A 25090-nucleotide genomic window follows, 5' to 3' on the forward strand; every position below is an offset into this window, starting at 1 on the left:
GCTTAATTTGCTTCTTAAAGGGAGAGGAGGCCTTAGATCGGCATTCGGTAATTTGCAAGCTGTTATTTTAACTGTGCAACATATATGTATAACATAATACTTATATACGATTTTGATACTTGATGTTATTATGGCCAATGTCTCATATTTCTTAGTAAAGTTTGACTACCGTTTAACAGTTACAACTAAAGTTTACAGTCAAATAATATAAACGCACACACCTTTCCAATAGATTTGAAAAAAAAATGATAACATCGTTATTCTTGACCTCGGATAAAAATGATAGAAAATACTAAACAATCAGCTGTATAACAACAATATAAAAACATGTCTCGCTTCTTATTTAAGTCAACAAGTCAAGGACTTACTAATATTATAAATGCGAAAGTGAGTTTGTTTGTTTGTTACGCGTTCGCGTCTTACTACTTCACTGTTCACCATGATATTTTGTATGCACGTTGGCAGGAGTGCAGAAAAGGACAACGGTACCCAAATATGCCCCCTCCCCCTCACACGGTGAAACTGTGTGCGGAACTGGTAAAAATAAATAAAAAAATACTCATATGACAAAACTTACGTACATCAACGTTCGTGTCTAGTCTTCACTCATTCTGCTTCATAATGTATATGTGTGAGTGCGGCACAAGTGCACACCTGTTTGATTAGTATATACACATTTACAATTTTGCTGAGGTTTTATGAAAACAATTTGCTTCAATTAGACGGTTCTAGGAATGACCCAGTTCTCGGAGAAACTTGAATATTGATATTTATTCTTATATTTACTCTGATATATTATATATAGTAGATATTTTATAACAATGGTTTATTTAAATATACAATTAAAGCGGCCCATAGAAGTGTACAATGGAATTTGACGGTTATTGAATTAATTTATAATGAAAGAAAAAATGGAGTAAAATAAACAAAACATAATAACACAGTAAACAATATAAGCTCACACACATAAGGGAGTAAATAACTGTGGCAAAAGGGAGATTTACTGGTGGTAGGGCTTTGTGCAAGCTCGTCTGGGTAGGTACCACCCACTCATCAGATATTCTACCGCAAAACAGCAATACTTGATATTGTTGTGTTCCGGTTTGAAGGGTGAGTGAGCCAGTGTAATTACAGGCACAAGGGACATAAAATCTTAGTTCCCAAGGTTGGTGGCGCATTGGATATGTAAGCGATGGTTGACATTTCTTACAATGCCAATGTCTAAGAGCGTTGGTGACCACTTACCATCAGGTGGCCCATATGCTCGTCCGCCTTCCTTTTCTATAAAAAAAAAAAAAAAAAAAAAAAATATGACGGTATACGAGAGCGTCATGCCGTTCGCCGACATACGGGAACGATCTAACTCGTAAGCGAACGCACAAATATATATTTTACATTAAAAATATATATGGTTTTTTAATGTAATTAATAACATTGCACAGGACCGGGGGAATTGGCGCGCCTGTGAGGAGGCCTATGTCCAGCAGTGGATTAATGTGGGCTGAATATGATATGATGGTGATGTAATGTTACTTATCCTCATGTCTTTGTTCGCAGTCATGGTGTCGAGGAAAGCGACCTCAACATGGCGGCGGGCCTGCAACTACGCCTGCTGCTGTGGAAGGATTACCTCATACGGAAAAGAAATCCGGTTAGTATAATATTGTATAATAATAACCTTGTCATACATTATGAAGATCCTTTCATTATTATATCTATAAAAATACTTAAATGGGTACCTACATAGCAGTGACTTCGATGATTGCCGTCGCATCGGATTTTGAGAGTTAGGGAATAGAGAGTACCCCCGTGTTTGCGCACACACTTGTCTGATATATTATGTCCTGCGCAGTTGGCGTATCTTGATCACATAGCAGTTAACTGGTGTCGGGATAAGTTAATACGGATTACGGTTTTTTATGACGTGGCAACTCAATCTTATACTACATATATAATGTGTGAATAAATCAGAAAATATTATTTAATTTATTAGTTTAACAAATTACAAATAAAAGTTAAAGACAATCTGTTAACCAATACAACAAACTTATTTGATATAATAAAAACATGCATATAATATATACTACAGTTCAGTTATATGCCCTTATTTACTAAAGCTATATCTTTTGTGCATATAAGCGGTATCGCGGTAAAAACTTTTAATAAATAAATCTACACCTTCATTGCCCTTAACCAAATAACACTTGGTTCTGACTTCTTTCACTAACTATATTTAAAAATCAAAAAGTACTGGTACGCCCTTGACAATTACAGACCGTGTTGCAGGACAAGAAACCTTTGGTATATATTTATATATATACTAGCTGTTGTAATATTAATTGTACAGTAACTATTTTTAATTTTTATTTGTATTTATTAAGGGTTTAATGTAAATAATAAAGTATGTTTACTCTATAAATACCAAAGTATATAAATGTCAAATTAACTCTGTGTGTCTGTTATGTCTTCAAGGCTAAACTACTGAACCGATTTTGATTAAACCTGGTATGAAGCTTGAACTCCAAGGACGGGCATTTTTACCTAATCCCCGCCCCTTTCCCCCTTAAATGCGGGCCTCCAACATGAAAGCCGCGAGTGAATGATAGCTTATAATTAGTAGACGGTAGGCACTTTGTTTATTTTATCACATAGATAGTGTAAAGTTTATTTAGAAAAGAGTAAATAACAGGAGGAAATATTAAAATTATATTATTATTTTTGCAAATAGAGGACTTATGTTTATGACTTAAAGTTACAGTCAAATCGACGAATTCACCATGCGAGTTTTTTGTTATTTTTGATAACATTATTATTTAGGTAAACGCCTGTAAATATCTGGAATATTTTCTCCTCTCCTCTTTAGGTGGCTTGGAGCTTATTTCATCAGGCAGCAGCGTATTGGAGCACCAATAAGACTTATTAGTTGCGGGTTTCTCACGATGTTTTCGCCGATCACTATCTGAACTTTAAAAACAAATTAAGCATTGCAAATCTCAGTGGAGCTTACCCGGACTTCAATGCTCTTATGACGTAAAATATACGTACAGTAGCTGATACTGATAATATTTGTTCCAGATAACATTGGCTGGTATCCTGTGGGCGACATTTGTTATGCTCAGTCTGTACACAGTAAGGATTAACATTGATAACAAGGACTATCCCACTTGTAAGTTTAAAACATAATATATAATATAATATATAAATATAAACAATAAATAGATTAGGTGGTCTTTTCTACCACAAAATATTAGTACTGTGTTTACAGTGTTTGTGATGTGTGCTCATGACAGGTCTAAGTGACATTTACTTGGTGGTAGGACTTTGTGCAAGCCCGTTTGAATGTGTACCACGAACTCATCATTCTACTGCCGAACAGTAATGCTTATTATTATTGTGTTCCGATTTCAAGGTTGAGTGAGCCAGTGTATTTACACAAGGGACAACATTTAGTTTCTAAGTTTCGGCTCGCGAATTGGCGATGTAATGGACGGTTATTATTTCTTACAATACCAATGTCTATGGGCGGTGGTGACCATTACATATATTAAATATTTTTACATATACATTTGGTTTAAGGAGATATTTATGACGGGCCGGTTGGCGTAGTTGGTAGATATTTGCCTTTCACGCCGAAGGTTGTGGGTTCGATTCCCACCCAGGACAGACATTTGTGTGCATGAACATGTCTGTTTGTCCTGAGTCTGGGTGTAATTATCTATATAAGTTTGAACTTACAAAAGAAAAGTAGTATATGTAGTATATCAGTTGTCTGGTTTCCATAGTACAACTATGCTCTGCTTTAGTTTGGCATCAGATGGCCGTGTTTGAATAATGTCCCAGGATATTATTTATTTATTTATTTTTATTAGTGTGTCTGATATATGTTACAATTACTTAGTTGTATTGAAATAGTAGGAAATAACATTAAATAAGATAAAGTGGTTTGATAACTCAAACACCTTGATTTTACAGTACAGGGCAGAATCTTTTGGGCCTTGTAGTTAATTATAAGTTTTAACATCTCTCTTATTAAAAAATAGATTTATAATGTTTGAGTCTTTTTTTATAGAATAGGAAGGCGGAGGAGCATATTGGCCACCTGATGGTAAGTGGTTATCAACGCCTATAGACATTGGCATTGTAAGAAATGTTAACCATCGCTTATATAGACAATGCGCCATCAATCTTGGGAACTAAGATGTTATGTCCCTTGTGCCTGTAATTACACTGGCTCACTCACCCTTCATACCGGAACACAACAATACCAAGTACTGCTGTTATCTACCCAGGCGAGCTTGTACAAAGCCCTTCCACCCGTCGGGCTTATTATTAATAAATTATAAATCATTCTCTTTGTCATTAAGCTGCCTATAATAATGATATAACGAAATGAATATGAAATGATGAAATTTCAATTCTGTTGTTCGTAGTCTCTATAGACATGTATACTTGTGTTAATTGTTTTTTGTTTTCATATAAAATAGGTAGGTGGACGTTCAAATGTCCACAATCATAGACATTAATAACCTGACCTAAACCTTGAGAACTATGTTATGTTATGTCCCTTGTAGTTACGGTGTGCACATGCACATTTGTTAATCTGTTATGGACGATTGAAAAGCCTTATTGATTGGCCTTATTGGTCGTGGTTGGCATTTTAAGAATATATTATTTTATTTTAATTCTTTAGGTCAGTTTGCGGCTCGCGCGTTGCCCAGCGCTGGTGTACTTAATTTCCTCCAGTCTTTTGTATGTAATGTTAACAATGAATGCTCACCTTTGGATGAGTTTGAAGAAATACCCACCTATGAAAAGTCGAGGTAAGATCTTTTATATTAATTATTTATAAGTTACCTTATACAAAATCACTTTTTTTTATATAGTGAAAATGGAAAGTATATTTTAATAAACGCAGTTAAATTAAATCTTTAATAAATTAAATCATAATCAAGTTTTATTCTGTAAGAACTCATTTCGTATGTCATCCATGAAATCTTGAAAACTGATTTACGCTGATACGCTATACTTATTTTTTAAATATTATAATTCAACTAAATATTTAATAAATATAAAAGTCAATGCCGCATCTTACTACTGTATCGTATATATCGAGTATATTCTTTCAAATCGAATAAAAATAAGCTTAAGGCAAAATTAGTCATATATGTGTATATAATACTTATAATTTAATGAATGTGCTATTATATTTGGTCTCATTATTCCTCTATTTCCTAATTCATAAAGGTTCACTCAACTTCAACGCCAACTCTCTCCGCTGCTCAATAATGCGACTGTCGTCGACACGGCGGTGACGGCACCCGATGCGCTCAAACTGCTCGCCACCTTGTCTGACATCGCTGATAATGCTGTATTTTCAAATATCTCCAGTAAGTCGGGCTCAGTTACCTATTTAATAACCTAAGAAACAATTGAGCAAGTCAATTTTAGCGTCATATTTGTATAACCTACCATAGAATCAAAAGCCGATTCCAATCAAAAAAAGTTAAGTTAAACAAACCATAGATATAAACATATTCCATGCGATTTACTATATTATGCACTAAAAACAGTTCATGGTTAATATATCTTTATTTATACAACACTACTTCTCTTCACTACTCACATACATCCACCAACTTCGCGGTCATTGTATCATAACAATTCAATTTCCAAGTTGTGTGTGTACTTTTCAAAGGATAAATGTTATTCTAGTTACCTTCCTATCGTACCTACCCTATCGTATGTGTCTCAGATCGAATTATCCATTTTCAGAAAATGGATTACGAGTCAGTGACTTATTTAGAAATCCAAACAGAGTAAAACGGTATATTTCCAAACAGTTGGACATTTCTGAAGAAGTATCTGACAGTGTGCTGGTCGCAGAAATTGGTTTTGAAAGCGTAAGAACCAAATCAGAAATAACATTAAACTCATTGATTATTGACTGAACTTTTATCAAACCTTAATATTCATTTCAGATATTCCAAGAGGGCGTTGATAGATGTAACGCAAAATCTATAATTAAGACGATAAAAATAAAAAATGTTGAACATTTAAATATATTTGTGAACAAATTATGCGAAGTTGAAAATGTACAAAATCTAGTCAAGGACTTGCTTCTAGAAATTGATTTAGGGAAATATGTGACAATGGTATGTATTGTATATGTTATTTCAACGTGACAGTTTTTTTATTTCTAAATTGCATAACAATTACCCAGAAGCAATGTATGTCGTCTGAAGGTTAAAAACATTCGTCTAAATTCTCGTAGGCAGGCGAGATGTATTTTAAACTATCTGGGGATGATAGAATAACAAGAATAGGAGAAATGCTCGTAGCCGTACTACGAATGACGTCAATAGATAGCTTCTTACCCCCAGAGCTTACTACCATTGTACATGGTCGACAACCAGACTTCAGTTACGTTAATTTGACCATGTAAGTACTATTGGAAGTAAATAGTATATAAAGTAACAGCCTGTGAATATCCCACTGCTGGGCTAAGGCCTCATCTCCTTTTTGAGGAGAATGTTTTGGAGCTTATTCCACCATGCTGTTCCAATGCGGGTTGGTGGAATACACATGTGGCAGAATTTTAGTGAAATTAGGCACATGCAGGATTCATCGCGATGTTTTCTTTCACGGTCAAGCATGAGATGAATTGTAATCACAAATTAAGCACATGAAAATTCAGTGGTGCTTGCCCGGGTTTTAACCTACGATCATCGGTTAAGATTCACGCATTCTAACCACTGGGCTATCTCGGTTATTATATAATATTAATACTATATAATAATCATTTAAAACGGTTAATGTGCATGATACATATTATTTCCAATATTTATTATTAATAACAAATCTAATTTGCAACTAATCGTAAATTAAACAACTCATAAAGCCTTATAAAATACAATATATAAGATTTTATTCACAGGATCACTAAAGTAATGGATTTGTTTCAACCAAATTTTGGAGAGACAGACTCGTACAAATCCCTACGAGATATCATGGATACTTTAATTCTGGGTGTCGAATATTTAAACAAGTTTCTAACAAACAAGAGTAATACAGTTGAGGAAGTAGCCGACTTCGAATTTAAAAATGTCGGTAAAATATTGGACATAAATACAGGACTTAAAACATTTACACAAATGTTTGGAAACATTGCAAATGTGGTCACAGAAATGAGCAGCAACGACACAAGCGCGGATATTTTTAATGTGTAAGTTGTAAAATATTCCTATTCGTTACTTGAAAATCAATTATTAATATAATTATATAGAATAAATACTTATACCTAACTAACCATTGTAATTTTTAAAAAAACCGCTAGTGCTCCAGTCGGTTAATAAGCGTTTTTATTATTTTGTTTTGTTATTTTCTATTACTGAAACATAATATTTTCCTTTACAGTTTATCGCGGTTAACGAATTTTGTTTTAAAATGGTTACCAGCTAAACAAAAACACGATGTTCTGTTTTATTCTACACTTCTAGCGAAGCTGATAGAGGGAAGCGAGAGAGTTATTGATATAAACGTGCATATAGAACAGTTGGCTCATAATGTATCCTTGCGGAACCCCCAGGGTGTAAAGATACTATTAAAATTACCACTAAACATAGTTAAAAAGGGCTTAGAAGCTTTAGCTGATGCTGAAAGAACACAGGTATATAAAGAATTATCTTCTTACCTGAAGCTTGTATGTGATCATTTGCTGTTAAATGTATTACGAATGCTTAAGAGGAAAATATGCAAATTTAAAAATTGTTATTTTGAAATGACGAGGTTTAACCTAACTGAAATTATCGTTGACATGGGGTGTTGGCTTGTATTTATTTGTTTGACCCATTGTTAGTACCGTCAGCACTTTTGCTCTTTATTTTATAAATATCAAACAGTCTCCAAGTAGCACCACAACTATAAATAATACGGCCTTAATTATAATCGTTGCTTAGCGACTATTTAGTTAAGCACTGATTTCTCTCTTTCTCTCATTGATTTGACATTCGAAAGAAGACACAGCATTGTCCAACTAATTTAATTATTATTTAAAACATTTAGAACTTTGTAATATTTTCAATCGATTGCAATTTCAGATCGCCACGTCCAAAATGAATGATCCAGGCCAAATGTTTTGTGATATAAGTCGTCTTAAGAACTTTTTCTTAATTTCAAGAGACGAAGCGTCGGAACTAAAGGCGCAACTTTGTACGGACGCATGGAAAAACTATATTTTTGATCTGGTATCATCATTTGGTATATACGAGGTTAAGAAAAACGTAAGTAATTATATTGTATTCTTATTGTTTTGGTTTTTAATACTACTTACATATATGGTAGACGCGGTCGGCGCGTGGTCTACATTGTTTATAAATAAAAAAAATAAACATACCCAACTCGGCAGCCATTTATCCCATTACAACTTTCTTTTCCGTCTTTTTAAAAGACCGAAAAAAAACCTGTAAAAGTTGCCAACTTAAAAATATTTTTCAGTTACCACTTAACAGAAAAATATTACGTCATACTTATTTATAAATTATAACAAAATTAATGAAATATGAGAATACAAAATAACATAAATTAAATATACACTATTAATATGAAATATTTATCAATCTACTTAATCGAAAGAGTTTGTTACATACTCTAATATATTTGTTATTAACAGGCTTCCAAATTGTATACAAGTTTAATTCTATTTCTAGATAAACGGTATGGCATCTCTTTTCGTGCTAGAAACGTTGGGCAAAGATATCAGCGACGAACTTTATACGATTGATAAAGATTTTGATATCTTGAAGAACTTTACACAAAATATAAATAGAATGGAATTAGAAGAGACGCCAAGCATTAATTGGTCTCTAGTCCTTAATGTCACCGAAGACTCTGAATTGATACAAGTTTTCAGAAAAAAATTGCATTTGGGTAAACATATGCTGTGAGTTGAATTTACTGCTTAATTTAAAGTTTTTTTGTTATTGTAAATTCATCATACGATTGAATTTTAATGTAATGTTCACCAACCCATGACCTTTGTAAGATTTATTGATAACCTGAATGTCCTCTACATTACATAAAAATCTGCCACGTGTACTAATCTGCAATGGAGCAGCGTGGTGAACTAAGCTTCAAACCTTCTCCTAAAAAAGGAGAGGTGGTCTTAGCCCAGCAGTGGGACACTTAGACTTGTCCCTTAATTTTTTTATCATTAAATGACATTATTGGATGTTGATGTCGAATTTATACCACAACAAATGTTACGCATGAAAAATCAAATAATTTTATTTAATAGGATAACAGTTCACGGAGCGCTGGCAAAAGAAGTCGTGAGCCAGAACCCTCTGCTGGAATATAAAATCTCTCCATTTTTAAAGAACGTAAATGTAATGATACAAGCGATAAACGAACAACTAGATGTCGCGCCTCGGGAACTGCAAATAAAAGTCAAGGAATTGTATCCAGAAATTATAAGAACAGTTTTAGCAACGGGGTTACATGAAGAAAAGGTGGGTTTTCTTTTTTTATAGAATAGGAAGGTGGACGAGCATATGAGCCACCTGATGGTAAGTGGTCACCAACGCCCATAGACATTGGCATTGTAAGAAATTGGCATTGTAAGTTAATTGTTTCCATCACCAATGCGCCAACAACCTTGGGAACTAAGATATTATGTCCCTTGTGCCTGTTATTACACTGGCTTACTCACCCTTCAAACCGGAACACAACAATACCAGGTACTGCTGTTTTGCGGTAGAATATCTGATGAGTGGGTGGTACCTACCCAGACGAGCTTGCACAAAGCTCTACCACCAGTAATAACAGTAATTTTAATAACTATATAAACTGTTGTAAATACTTATATTCCTGTAAACGGTAATTTACCATAAAGTTTTCTGTTTTTTTTTTTGTTATTTGCTTCAACAAATAGTTAAACACTAAGATAGATTTCTAATCGCTATTTTGTTCTCCTTTTCCGAAGAGTTACAAAGCTCTGTCAACGCCTTGTCAAGATATTTTATGTCACGGATCTGAGACGGCTGAAGTTTACTTAAATTTCCCGCCAAATATTTCAAAAGATATACTTATTACAACATTATGTAATGTAACTATTGCAATCGAGAAAGGGTTGCGAAGAGAATCAATTATTGGAAAAGCGGTAAGTACTAAACCATAATTATGTAATACCCACATTTTAAGTAAATACTTTTAGTAATTGTAGCCACAGCTTCAGGTTAACGGAAAATAATATATATATTTATTTTGTTTTTTTTCCTGGGACATTATTCACACACGGCCATCTGATCCTGATCTGATAATTGTACTGTGGAAACCAGACAACTGACTTACTACATATACTACTTTTATTTTGTAAATATATACTTATATAGATAATTACACTAAGACTCACAACAAACAGACATGTTCATGCACACTAATGTCTGCCCTGGGTGGGAATCGAACCCACAACCTTCGGCCTGAAAGACAAGCGTCTACCAAACACGCCAACAGTCCCGATAAGACCTTCAATATGACCAGTTTACAATTATTATATTTCTGTTTTTTTTTTAAACAACAATTAAAATAAGTTCGTATGCCTTATCGCATAACAACCAACCATCCTGTTTTTCATGTCAATGTCAAAATTACAATATCATTTTCTTAAAGCCTTCAAACCAAGAAGTATCAATTACATTAATAAGAATCTGTAACTAAATACAACTCGATAACCGGGAGAATATTATACAATTTATAATTATTCTTTATAAATATTTATAAACCGGTTAAGTTAAATAATGTTATAGGCTTACATAACGAGTGCAAATAGAAACGCTTTAAATAATACATACTTTGAAATACATAAATATTTACTTGTATTTTAAAATACAAAATAATGTCCTCCAGACCGATTTCGGCCACGGCGGCCAATCTCAAGAGAGATTAGCCGACTATGCGCAGGACATATTATAATGCACAAGTGTGTGTGCAAACACAGGTGCACTCTCTATTTCCTAACTCTCATAATACGATAGGACGGCAATCCGACACGACCGGAACGAGTTCAGGCGCAGGACCAATGGCTTCACGTGGTTTCCGAGGTACGGGAGTGTACACACTTCCAACTTCCAGACTCCGGGATGCTACTGAGAAATTTCTGACAGAAAAAAAAACAACTTTTTATTGTCTCGACCAGGGAATCAAGCCACTAGACCACCGAGGCAATCATATAATACATACGTTATAAAATAAATATAATCGCTTACTAATAAGTACAATGTCTTAATAACATACACTGTTACAGATAAATGATATAAATAAAGTAAAACACACGTCTGTAGAAGACATAAATTGGACACAAATGATAACTGGCATAAATACTCTGTATGAAAAATTAAACAATGATTACACGTATTTATTTGAATACAAAACATATGGAATGGATAAAGAACTACAGAAAGAAGTATCTGCTATGATGGACCAAGTGATTGATTTCTGGTTTAATAGTAAAAACTTGAACAGGGCTATGCATATAAGGTGAAATTTGCATCTTATATTTTACATAGAATTGTAGTTACATAGTAAAAAATGTTACGTTCAAATTTTTTATATAACGCGTTAGAAACTGTAGATCATTGTTAACTTATCTGGATTCACTTATATTAACTATCGAATAATGCTCGGCATGTTCGAAGAGGACGGCTTTTATAGATATTATATATATATATATATATATATATATATATATATATATATATAGCCGAGATGGCCCTGTGGTAAGAACGCGTGAATCTTAACCGATGATCGTGGGTTCAAACCCGGGCAAGCACCACTGAATTTTCATGTGCTTAATTTGTGATTATAATTCATCTCGTGCTTTATGGTGAAGGAAAACATCGTGAGGAAACCTGCATGCAAAAAGGAGATGAGGCCTTAGCCCAGCAGTGGGATATTCACAGGCTGTTACTTTATATACTATTTACTTCCAATAGTACTTACATGGTCAAATTAACGTAACTGAAGTCTGGTTGTCGACCATGTACAATGGTAGTAAGCTCTGGGGGTAAGAAGCTATCTATTGACGTCATTCGTAGTACGGGACGGGATATATATATATATATCTTAGGGTGTATTAAAATCGCATGCCCAGCGCCGGCGAGTCCCACAAAAGGCGAAAAAAAGGGTATATTGAAATAATATAAATAAGCATTTGCTTGGACCAATACATATATTCTAATATTACGGATTAAATTTATTATCAGTAATATCATTGATATGTGTAACAATATATAATATTAAATATTGTTTCGTTTTAGCATAAAACTTGGTCTTCGATTTCTGGATCTATTGGACCGCGGTATCTTCGACATAACAATGGACGTCTGGCTACAATTGAAATATAGTTTTTTATCAGCTGCCGGACCAATGATTGTTGTGGATGATGTCATTCAACTTATTGCAGGTAAGGTTTGCAAATAAAAAAAATTATGTAACAGCCTGCAAATATCCCACAGTTGTGCAAAAGTCTCTTAACCCTTTTGAAATGATAGCTTGGCGCTCATTTCAATACGATGACCGCTGAAGAAGAGGTCGCTACAGATTCGTCATATATAAAACTTCCTTAGTTGTTTATCGATAAAGTACCTTAGCACGAATGTCCGACGGGTGCGGGTTCAATCAGAATGTATTTGTATATAAGTGTAATCACTCTGACACTTGTTTGAAGTGCAGAAAATGATTCCGTAAAATGCTCTTTACTATTCAACCGCCGAACAGCAATATTTAGTATTGGCGTGTTGCGCTTTGGCGTCATGCTGCTTCTATTAATCTAAATGCATAATCTAGTTTAAGTATTAATTTTCAATATGTATACTATATGTATAAATGGCAGTAAATAAATTTACAGGTATATCCAGAAACGACAGTTACTCGACAAACGTACCGCCGCTCACCGCGTCCGCCTTGCAGCACTTTCTACCCAACATACCGCACTTGATCGTCGATTCGGTTGATCTCATCAAATCTGATACTACTGATGTATGTAGTTCCGCTTTGTCTTAACATTACTGATGGTAGAGCTTTGTGCAAGCTCGTCTGGGTGGGTACCACCCACTCATCAGATATTCTACCGCAAAACAGCAGTACTTGGTATTGTTGTGTTCCGGTTTGAAGGGTGAGTGAGCCAGTGTAATTACAGGCACAAGGGACATAATATCTTAGTTCCCAAGGTTGGTAGCGCATTGGTGATGTAAGCGATGGCTAAGATTCTTGCAATGCCAATGTCTATGGGCACAGGTGACCATTTACCATCAGGTGGCCCATATGCTCGTCCGCCTTCCTATTCTATAATAAAAAATAAAAAAATAATTTTTGATTGATAATCTTCTGTTACAATATGTTACTAAATCTAAAATACTATTACATAGTATGTACTTCTTTAAAACTTCTCTATCAATTGCAAGGTAAATACAATCTAAAAAAATGAGATTCAAAATCAATATTATTTATTTTTACCAGTATTATGGCAGGACCAACCGGGTGGGTACCACAACCTCGCTAATTACACTACAGCCTTACATTAGTTTTACGGTAGAATTAGTGATTTAGTTTGAATAGTGAGCCAGTGTATTTACTGTACATTTATGTTTATGGCTAAAATTACCATTTTCCATCAAGTGGATCATTCGTCTGGTTTCGTAAACAAGAAACTTTAGTATTTAAATAATCCTATATTATCTATTGTTATTGCGATAAAAACAAAAAACACCGATTAAATCTTTAATATTATGGTTTTTTATTACTATAATTGAATTTCTCCAGACACACGCGTGTCTGTGTATTGAATTATATTTAATTTCTAAATTTGTATTAATGTTTGCTCCAATTTTAAAATTACAAAACTAAATAACTGTTATATCGTTCCCATGTTGAATAGCGACCTTTATGATATTTCGTAACAGTCTGAATGTCCCAATGCTGGGTGAAAGACCTCGTCTTCCTTTTTGAGGAGAAAGTTTGCAGTTTATTCCACCACGCTGCTCCAGTGTGGGTTGGTGGAATACACGTGGCATAATTTCAGTGAAATTAGACATATGCAGGTGCCCTCACGATGTTTTCCTTCACCGTAAAGCACGGATGAATTATAATCCCAAATTAAGCAAATGAAAATTCAGTGGTGCTTGCCCGGGTTTCTTACTACTGGGCCATTTTGGATTTAGGTTATTATTTAATTATAATTTCGATTAATAGAAATAAGTGAACTACGACTATTAATATTCTGTATCTTTATTCATTTTCCAGGTAGCACCAATAATATCTACTCTGAACGCTGAACCATACTGGCCTTGCTCCGACAGCCTCGCCCCGCTGCTGCAACTCAGCGACGAATCAAAAACAGCCCTGACATCCCTCGAAACGATCATGTGCTTGAACAATGACATACAAAACGAATGGAAAACGTATTTAGCGACCAGAAACGCAACAATGTTTGTCAGTTCACGAGCAAAATATATAAAGTCAATTAATATAATAAAGATTGTGTCATATAACATGATTAAATTTTTTTTTACAGAAATCCCGAACTTGGAATTTAACAGTATATTCAGAGAGTCCGTTTCTGAAATTCTCACTTGCATTCGATAATTTAGTAAATGATTTGGATTTGATCAAAGATATTTTTGAAAATGCATTCGACGAGCCCAAAGACGATCGTATAACATTCGCTTCTGCTTTAAAATACAGCGTAGAAGCGTTTAACAATACTAATAGGGTTGAAATATTGAGGTAAATATCTCGAATCATAATATCTGAACGCATATTCATTTATTAAAGTGAAAACCCAGTCACTCTCTATCCCCTCTCTCTTATAATGTCATCGGTAGAAAATACGTTAAAAATTATATTTAATTATAAATAGAAAATATATGAATTCATTTTAATAATTAGTTATAAATCATTAAATTTTTTTGTTTTTGATTTTATTTATAATGTCATTTATTATTAAAATTTCATATGGACATTTTCAGAAAATTCTTTACCAAAGTTGACACAGTCCTGAACTCTATTGACACATCGTCTGTCCAAGAAAACGTTCCTCTGAACACTCTGTGGAGGCAATATCTGAACTGTACCAGCAAGGAATCCTTAGATGATGATTGTAAGCTGATCACCAGAGCTACGTGGAAGTACACGCTCAAGTTCCTATCAGTCGCTGGCGGAAACATGACAGAGGACTTATTAACATATTTATCAGAGAGCAATGGTAAACATCGACTTTGCGTAAATATCTATTTATATTTGTTAACATTACTGTGAATTATATTTATGTCATATATTATATATCCGTGTATTTGCGACAAGAACAGTCTATCGACAATAATGCAAGGTTTTCACAGATACCCTCTTCGAAATTGTATTTTTCTATCATTTATAAATATCATGTATACCTTCTCCTCAAAAAAAAAGGAGAGGAGGCCTTCGCCTAGCAGTGGGACATTCGCAGGCTCTTACTGTGTATACATAATTCTTTGCCGCGCCGCTTGGCTATTTTTGTAGTAATATTATGTTCTCACGTTATTGAATGTGTTTCTTGATCAGAATAAAGTTTCTTTAACCCCATATATGCCAATATAGTCGAAGTCAAAAGATAGAAGTCGAATTTTTTTCTCAATTATATTACCGTAACCGTAACAGCCTGTGAATGTCCCACTGCTGGGCTAAGGCCTCCTCTCCTCTTTTTGAAGGAGACTGACATATTAATTATATTATTATACACTTAATTATTAATATTTGAAAAAAATCTATCACCGCTACAGGAAGTAACACCCCAGACCCGAGAAGAAGGCGTTTTTATAATCTATCACACTTTTACTTGGTGGTAGGGCTTTGTGCAAGTCCGTCTGGGTAACCAACCCCTTATCAACCGCCAAACAGCAATACTTAGTATTGTTGTTTGGCGGTCTGACTGGTGAGTGAAGCAGCGAGTGAAGCAGCGTAACTACACGCATAAAGGACACCTTAGCTCCCAACGTTGTTGGCGCATTGGCGATGTAAAAAATGACTAAACTACAGTGTCTAATGTCTATGGACGACGGTGCCCATTTACCATCAGGTGGCCCATTGGCCTGTCCGCTTTACTTTTATATGAAAAATAATAAAAAAAGTTTGTAATTTGAAATAATTTAGTATGTTATTTAATTACAGAACAAAATGTTACAATCCTTCAACTACTGGGTTTCACAAGAAAAACTGCACTGTTTGTGTTGTACGACAAGCTGCCAGAGTTCATCGCTGTGCTTCTTAATTCTTACACAGATCTGGAATTCATGAGCCAGGTACGCATGTCAATTGTATATATATATTTTGTTTATTTATTTTGAACAATTTATACATATCATAAACAATATATACGGTAGTAACTACAATAGCATTATACTGTGTCCTTGCTACTAACGCCCTCCAATTCGACAGCACATTTATATATTATTTGTTCATATAGGTATAAACCTTTTATATAAGAAGATGAAACAAACAAAACTGTGCTGGGATTTGGTGGGTCGATGATATATTCGTATACGCTCTGTACTGTTTAAATAAATAAAAATCTTATTTAAATATAGTTTTAGTAATGTATATATAATACAGTAATGTGCAAATAATACAATTTCGCTGACTTGTAAATAAGCTCCAAACCTTCTCCTCAAAAGGGAGAGGAGGCCTTAGCCTAGCAGTAGGACATTCACAGGCTGTTACTGACGTGTTAACAGTTAAGCGTATACATACATACATTTCGTCATACACATGTGTTTTCGTTATTGTGTGAACGTTTCCTTCACGATTGAATACAAATTAATGACAAAAAACTGAACTTATCTTTATATATATTCACGATTTGTCATGTTCCCTTTGCTGTAACTTTGATTCTGCGTAGATTCGTCGTGCCTCGCAAACCGAGTTCTGGGACTGTGCCGAGGTATTAATGGCCTTGAACCCTGGACCCGACAGTCCCATAGATATGTCAATTATTAAACAAGTCCAGCCATTCATCTGCCCTTCTCTGCTGCACTGGCTGTCTATGCCCAGGGGAGATAACATATTAATTGACGTCTTTACAAAACCCGTAAGTATTGAAATTTATTTTGAATTAATAAAAAAGTAGAATAATGTACTGCAAGCTGCCAAACAATAACAAACGCCATATTTTTGGACCAAAGCTACAAATAGTTTACGTATTAAATAGAGATATTATTTATAAGAAAATATTATAATAATTTTTATATTTTCGCGGTCGAAGCTACAAGTACTTTTGGTAGTGAAGTAAAGGGTATAATAACAACTTTAAAAAAGAAACGGACTATAATATTAATATAATATAAATAATTGCAAACGACTTTTGAAATTACTATTTTCTCTTTCAGCAATATTATTTTTTCACATTAGAAGCAGCAAACTTGACGAGTACTTATGAAAACGCTTACATAAAAGCGAATGCATTGGGACTTTTGTTAGACGAAATTGCAAATAAAAATAAAACTTTGGTCGATAATTTAAAAATAAGTACGATCAGAGATAAATTAGAAAAAGCAGTAGATAAGATTTTATCTTATCAAATAAAAGAAAATGATCCGTTTTACATTTCTTATAACGAGGCAAACAAAAAACAGCTAACCGTTAATATTTATTTGACAAAAGTCGTAACAATTATAAACAAACTCATCAACGCCGTGGATAATTTTACTCTATCGGATATAGATAATGTTTCCGAAGAAGATATGAAAAAATTGCAAGAAGAATTGCCAATTATACAAAATATATTTAAAAGGAGACCTTCGGAAGCTATTGCTTTACACTTCGATATCATAACGGATGTATTTTGGATTAATGATAAAGATTACAAGTTCGCCGATGCCTTAAAGGCCAGTTGCGAACGTCTAAAAACTAAAGATAATTCTAAGAATATATTAGATGACATGAATAGAGTTAAAGGACAGATTTGTGCTAAGAAATATTATATTATATATAGTGCATTACAAAGCATAATAGATGATTATTTTGAAAATGGAAGAAAAAGCTTAGTCGATGTTTATGAAACCCTCAAAACTGAAAACCAGAATTCAACTGATATATCTACATTCTTCAAAGAAAGGTTATTAATAATAATTACTTTATATTGCCATATGTCTTGTATTGTGCAATTTGCGCAGAGTTCATTACAAATCTATTAATCAAAAGTTATTCTATACTTATATCACCATTCAGATTCAGTTTTCAGAATGTCAAACTAACGATATTTTCGACAGTTACGAAGGGATTATTTTATAAATTTATGTAAAATCATTCATGTTTTTCAGGCAAAATGTAGTAAACGCGTTAGAAAAATCCGTTAAATATTCATACGACCTAGGTGTACCGATTTATTTAAAATACCTCCAAAACAACCTGAGGCACTATGACATCATCCTGAGCTTCCTGTCCGGTGACGACTGGTGGTCAGAATTGAGAAACCTGTACAGCGGACCGAGATCTGATAATTTCTTTAACACTGCGGAAAAGGGATTCGAAATCGCTGAAGATATACTAACACATTTGGATGAGATACACGTAAGTTTCGAGCAAATTAAGGAAAATTACTTTCACCGATATTAATTTTATTATGACCGAAACTTACCGGTTTCAAAATAATTATAAGCGGTATTTGAATAGAAATGCTCTGTCCACGGAGTCGGAAACTCGTTTTCATCGCATACGTTTCATAATTCTTATAACGTATAAAAATAAAAATGAATGTTTGACAGAGAGGACGAACATTATTTTATCCGTGTCATCATGACCGCTGCCCGTCGCCCGCAGGTGGTACGGCTGCTGCGCGACGCGAGCGCCAACGGCTCCGCGGGCGCGTGCGCGGCGGCCGAGTACGCGCCGCGCGCGGCCGCGCTGGGCGCGCTGTGCGGCGCCGCGCCCGCCGCGCCCGCCGCGCCCGCCGAGCTGCCGCCGCTGGTGTTCGCGTCGCAGGTGGGCCGCGGGAGACCCTCGGGTGACCTGCTGATTGCATTTTCGTCAATACCGCATGCCCAAAAAAGTTACTGCATCTGTGGCAACCGAATCGATTTATTTCTCGACCGCAGATTCACTTTGTGCGCTACTCGAATCCTCTTTTAGTAGTATAAATCATTTGTATGTGGATGCAAACATTATGTAATGTCCGAGCCCATGATGTGTAGTGTGTGTCATATTGTTTTACCGATTGTGATGTGATTATCGCTTCCAGGGCTCCGACGCCGATTTAAAGATGTCCGATGAAGTGGATTACGAGGAGTTACACGCGGATATTGCGAGCACAGAATCAAAGTTGGAAAAGATCAGAAACGGGCCGCAATCTCCGATGCGGCCGTCGTGGGTCACGGAGGAAAGATTGTCATCTTTGAAAAGTGTCGCGATGCAACTCCTGTCAAAAGAATCGCTGATAAAGATATCGTTTGGTGTTCTCAGCAATGTTGTAGATGCGGGAACACTGTTCTTGAATAACAGGTAACAATTCCGATTATTGGCATTCCGCACAAGTCACAGGTTACGTCACCGCTGTCGAATAAGTAAAATAACCTTGCACATGGCACAAAATAATTAAACAATAAATATAAAGGTTCAACTTTTAATGGGAACCATTATAACTAGCCAATATTTCAAGACAAGTACTACTTCGACTTTTGACGAGCCGGTTGGCGTGGTTGGTAGATACTTGCCTATTCACGCCGAAGGTTGTGGGTTCGATTCCCACCCAGGACAAACATTTGTGTGCATGAACATGACTGTTTGTCCTGAGTCTGGGTGTAAATTTTCTATATAAGTATTTCTGTACAAGCTTAATTTGGAATCAGATGGCCGTGTGTGAAAAATGTCCCCGGATATTATTATTATTATTATTATTATACAAAACGTGCCTAAATAATTTACGCTATATATTATAATTGTTTAACATATCTTAAATTTTTGTAACTCCCAGTAAGTGCCACTCATGCTCCGAACTGACCACCTGGTTCAAGCAGCTGAATTTGCAGCTGTACAAGAAACAAGAGTACGACAGCTTACTTTGTAGCATCGATCAAATGTCGCAGGAAGAAATTCACAGCGCTCTTAAAAATGACTTTCACTGGGACATGGCCATCAGTGAGGTAAGAGTTCTGCTTATATATTTATATATCGCTTATATACAAACATATATACATATAAGAGAAATACCATTCATCACGAAATCCCCTAAACTATTCGCCCGATTGACTTGAAATTTGTCACAGTTACTCCTTCCCCGACGTAGACGCTCACTAAGAGCGGATTTTACGCAAATCCTATTGAAAGTACATTTTTCTTATTATCTACCCGTGCGAAGCCGGGACAATTAGCTAGTTTAACATAAATTGCGAGATGGCACACTGCATGAACAAGTCAATCTTGATGGAAGATTGTGTACTTAATTCCGGACAAACACCAATAAGTTTTCATATGGAGTTAAAATATTAACGATTCAAAAATAAAAGAAGCGCAGGGGCTTTTTTTGATGAATTCTTTCTTTCAAAAGAAGCCTCAGAGGAGGTGGACCTGGCGAAGCCCCGATAACGTGACAAGGAACGAGATAGACTTTATCATTTCGAATAAAAGGCACATATTTAGAGATGTTTCAGTGATCAACAGGTTTAATACCGGAAGTGATCACCGCTTGGTTCGAGGCACTCTAAATATCAACTTAAAAGCCGAAAGATCGAGAACGATGAGGTCTACTCTCCGACCTACCATGCTCCAAGCTGCTCAAGGCTCCGAAAAGTTCCAAATGGAACTTCAAAATCAATTCACCGCGTTGGAAAACATAAGCAGCATTGATGAGAGAACCGACACGCTGGTCAAAATACTGCAAAACACATCCCGCAAGTGTTTTCCACAGAGAAGAGACAACGCACCAAAACTCTCTGCTGAGACACTCGAGCTCATGAGAAAACGACGAGAACTACCATCGTTTTTGTCAGATAAGGCCTTAAACCGAACAATAAAAACGCTGACGCGACGCGATCTCCGACGCTCCAATACCCGTGCCATCAAGGCTGCGATTGAGCAAAATCGGGGATCGAAAGTGTTCGCTCGCAAGTTTGGGAGGCCGCGTCTGACAAAACTTAAAACTGAAAATGGTGGGGTCGTTACCTCTAGGCCTGAGATTATCGGAGAAGTAGAGAGGTTTTATGGGCAGTTGTTCTCTTCAAGATCGGATAAACCCGTGGGTATCGGTAACCCGGTCGTTGACCAAGGAGAGATTAGGGCGGCTCTAGAACAGCTTAAAAACAACAAAGCTCCGGGAGATGACGGAATCACAACAGAGTTGCTTAAGGCAGGCGGGACTCCGGTCCTGAAAGAGCTAGCAAGCCTCTTTAATTCCGTCATCCAACATGGCAAGACCCCGGAAACGTGGAGCGGGAGTGAGGTGGTACTGTTTTTTCAAGAAAGGTGATAAAACCCTCTTGAAAAACTACAGACCAATCTCCCTCCTGAGTCACGTGTATAAGCTGTTCTCAAGAGTCGTCACGAACCGTCTCGCCAGACGACTTGACGAGTTCCAGCCCCCAGAGCAAGCCGGCTTTCGATCAGGCTACAGCACCGTGGACCACATCCATACTGTTCGGCAGATTATGCAGAAGACCGAAGAGTACAATCAGCCGCTGTGTATGGCATTTGTGGACTACGAGAAAGCCTTCGACTCCATCGAAACCTGGGCAGTGCTCGACTCATTGCAGAGATTTCATATCGATTGGAGATATATCGAGGTACTGAGATGTCTGTACAACGCCGCTACTATGACTGTCCACATCCAGGACTGTAAGACGAAGGCGATCCAATTGCGCAGAGGGGTGAGACAGGGGGATGTAATATCCCCGAAACTGTTCACCAACGCGTTGGAAGACGTTTTCAAAACGCTGGATTGGACTAGGTATGGAGTCAATGTAAACGGCGATTACATCTCACACCTTCGATTTGCCGACGATATCGTCATCATAGCAGAGTCTCTGGAACAACTCACCGAAATGCTGCGTAGCCTAGGCGAGTCTTCCCGGTGTGTCGGTCTCGGTATGAACTTGGACAAGACCAAGGTCATGTTCAATAGGCATGTCGTGCCGGGACCGATATACGTCGAGGGGAAACCTCTCGAAGTTGTTAGTGAATATACCTACCTAGGACAGATAATACAAGTCGGTAGGAACAACTTCGAGAAGGAAGCCGATCGAAGAATTCGCTTGGGATGGGCAGCATTTGGCAACCTTCGTCAAGTCCTCAAGTCGTCTATACCGCAATGTTTGAAGACGAAAGTCTTCAACCAATGCGTCTTACCTGCCATGACATACGGTGCCGAAACGTGGACACTAACTGCGGGACTAGTCCACAAATTCAAAGTCGCTCAGCGTGCTATGGAGCGAGCTATGCTCGGAGTATCTTTGAAGGATAAGATCAGAAATGAGATTATCCGGAAAAGAACCGGAGTCACCGACATAGCTTGCAAAATTAGCAGGCTGAAGTGGCAGTGGGCTGGTCACGTATGTCGTAGGACCGATGGCCGTTGGAGCAGACGAGTCCTAGAGTGGAGACCGCGAATCGGCAAGCGCAGCGTAGGGCGCCCTCCAGCCAGGTGGACCGTCGACCTTAAGAAGGTGGCGGGCACCAACTGGATGCGGAAGGCGGAGGACAGGGAGCTTTGGCGCACCTTGGGAGAGGCCTATGTTCAGCAGTGGACAACGATTGGCTGTTGATTGATTGATTGAAAAATAAAATATATTTAATATTACATAATTTGTGTCTATAATACATGTCGTGCTTATTAGTATCCACTAAGCAATAAAATTAGAAATTAATGTTTTATTATAATAATATTAACTTTAGTGTTTCATTATATCGTCCTTTTTTTACAGTTAATATCAACGCGAAACTACACGAAGTACGAACTCAACAAGTCATTAAATGAGTTCCTGGAACAAATAAAATTAAATCTGCTAGATGATATCGGCGCCAAGTCCACGAAGCTGTCGGAGTGCCTGGCGGGTAATATCACTGGAAATGCTTTCGGACATGCGGCTCTGTAAGTAAATCTATACTTACATTACAAATCATCATTATTTCTTTATTTACTAAAAACATACATAATATTTTATTTTTATATGAGAATATAGTCTGGTCGATTTCTTACATCATTCGCAATGGAGACCTTATCAACTTCGCAATAGATATAATGGCGCGCAAGTGTGAATGCAAACACAAGTTTTCTCTGTATTACATATACAACCGGAGAGGTATCATTTGCACAACCAATAGATTTGAGTGCAGTAAAGTACGACAGAAAACCCAATAAATTTTAGTTGTCCGACCCTGCATTCAATACCAAGACACATGAACTCATTAATGGGAATCTTCTTCTACCTTATAATATAGTCCTCAAAAATTGTATAAACAAATCAAACGATCTTGAGACTCTAGTTTCACAAACCATTTTTGTTCTAGATTCACTAAGGTACTAGCAAGAACAGCAAGACTCCTTGTAGCAGAGCTACCTCACCTTCAAGACGTCCGCGGCGTCACAGAGTTGCCGTATTTCAAAAAACTCCACTCGAATGTCGCACATACACTCGATGTCAAAGATACATTAGCAAAATATTTGTCAAATAGAGAAGAATTAACAAAATATCTAGTTAAACTGACCAACGATACAAAATTAGCGAAGAATATTGAAGAAGGTGAAATAAATTTGCGTTTGGTGAGTGACTTATACTAAAGGCAATATTTTTTCTCCTTTAAGAATATTAAGAATTCGCATTTTTAGGAATTTTCTAACATATGTATTAAACCTCCAATTAAGCATAAAGCTTGTGTAAGCAGTGGGGACGACAATAGCCTATGGGTCAAGATCTAACTTTTGACTGATACGTCGCTATCGCTATAGCGTCCCGTAAACCTTGCGGTATTGACTCTTATCCAGGTCCTTTAGTTGCTTTCGTCCTTAAGCATAAGGCATAGTAAAAAATATAGTGGTTACTATATATCATGTATTGTTTCTTAACCTAAATAAGTTAGTTACATACATGTCATATACATATATGTACATACAAATGAAAATTAAAAACAGTTTTCCGTTTTGTACCAAAAAATTGAGAGATGTTGACAATTTTCCAGGTAAAAGACCTCAAACCAAGAAACGATTATTTCTCTGTACAAGACCACTCCTGGGAGGATATCTGCCTGATCCACAACTGCGATGAAATCATATCCATAATCAATAAAAATATCAACTTCACACTTATTGGAGTCAACGTAAGTTAATTCATAGACTTGTCATAATAAGTAAAGCTTTCGTATTATAAGAATTATTTACACTGACGACTTAATCATAACTGTGAGACCGCGGGGATGGTCGCGAGAGGTCAATGCTCTGGGTGAAAAGTGCCCTCTTGTCGTCGTAATAAGAATGGGTTATTTTTCAAACAAATTTTGCACGATATATAGAAAAAAAAAATTAAAAATACAATTATTGTAGTGATAATTAATAATTCTCTGCTAATGTGACTGTGACTTTTTTAAAGCTAATATTTATGATATTTATGGTTTGACTTCCGCCTTGTTTTAATACTTTATTTTTGCGATTCATTTGCGATGTGTTTTTGAAACTTCGGAACAGGGTCAGCTAGCACTCATAGCACTCGTAGTTAGCGGTGTGTGTATAAGATAATCGTACATAATAATTTTTTTTTTATTTATTGTTATTAGGTAACCGAACTTCAAACGAAAGAGTTCTGGCGTTTTAACTTCATTTCTGCAATCGTAAGCCACGTGCAAGTGTTGATGGACCACATAGCCAGGGCTCTTGGGGTGGTCAGTGGAATAGACATCCAGGGAGTGCTGGAGGGAAAATTGGAGTCTCTTCTGGATACGGGGATGCAATTAATAATGGATGATACCTTAGACAGCATTTTGTACAGGTACTAAATGATAAAATTATGCATTTTACTACAACAATATGTACATTGTTTGAATAGACAAATTATCATATAAATATCATTTCTTTATTATATCATCC

The 25090-nt window shown here is 36.1% G+C and overlaps 1 protein-coding gene across 1 annotated transcript in view; it reads left to right on the forward strand.

The window, feature by feature from the left end:
* LOC126776662 (uncharacterized) overlaps nucleotides 1–25090 on the forward strand; it is a 91783-nt gene that overhangs the window by 44615 nt on the left and 22078 nt on the right. The window contains exons 2-31 of the mRNA XM_050499284.1: nucleotides 1558–1651; nucleotides 3076–3166; nucleotides 4691–4820; nucleotides 5245–5387; nucleotides 5773–5900; nucleotides 5979–6152; nucleotides 6272–6438; nucleotides 6935–7222; nucleotides 7414–7666; nucleotides 8097–8279; nucleotides 8706–8938; nucleotides 9293–9506; nucleotides 9980–10156; nucleotides 11300–11532; nucleotides 12312–12457; nucleotides 12902–13032; nucleotides 14296–14484; nucleotides 14567–14778; nucleotides 15021–15256; nucleotides 16198–16328; nucleotides 16925–17113; nucleotides 17412–18139; nucleotides 18345–18594; nucleotides 18844–19005; nucleotides 19262–19521; nucleotides 19994–20162; nucleotides 22935–23101; nucleotides 23521–23773; nucleotides 24190–24327; nucleotides 24781–24992. Coding sequence (XP_050355241.1) covers nucleotides 1586–1651; nucleotides 3076–3166; nucleotides 4691–4820; nucleotides 5245–5387; nucleotides 5773–5900; nucleotides 5979–6152; nucleotides 6272–6438; nucleotides 6935–7222; nucleotides 7414–7666; nucleotides 8097–8279; nucleotides 8706–8938; nucleotides 9293–9506; nucleotides 9980–10156; nucleotides 11300–11532; nucleotides 12312–12457; nucleotides 12902–13032; nucleotides 14296–14484; nucleotides 14567–14778; nucleotides 15021–15256; nucleotides 16198–16328; nucleotides 16925–17113; nucleotides 17412–18139; nucleotides 18345–18594; nucleotides 18844–19005; nucleotides 19262–19521; nucleotides 19994–20162; nucleotides 22935–23101; nucleotides 23521–23773; nucleotides 24190–24327; nucleotides 24781–24992 — 6053 coding nt within the window. The 5' untranslated portion in view covers nucleotides 1558–1585. The remainder of the gene's footprint in view (nucleotides 1–1557; nucleotides 1652–3075; nucleotides 3167–4690; nucleotides 4821–5244; nucleotides 5388–5772; nucleotides 5901–5978; nucleotides 6153–6271; nucleotides 6439–6934; nucleotides 7223–7413; nucleotides 7667–8096; nucleotides 8280–8705; nucleotides 8939–9292; nucleotides 9507–9979; nucleotides 10157–11299; nucleotides 11533–12311; nucleotides 12458–12901; nucleotides 13033–14295; nucleotides 14485–14566; nucleotides 14779–15020; nucleotides 15257–16197; nucleotides 16329–16924; nucleotides 17114–17411; nucleotides 18140–18344; nucleotides 18595–18843; nucleotides 19006–19261; nucleotides 19522–19993; nucleotides 20163–22934; nucleotides 23102–23520; nucleotides 23774–24189; nucleotides 24328–24780; nucleotides 24993–25090) is intronic.

Source organism: Nymphalis io, chromosome 21 (genome assembly GCF_905147045.1).
Source record: "Nymphalis io chromosome 21, ilAglIoxx1.1, whole genome shotgun sequence".
Classification (NCBI taxonomy): Eukaryota; Metazoa; Arthropoda; class Insecta; order Lepidoptera; family Nymphalidae; genus Nymphalis; species Nymphalis io.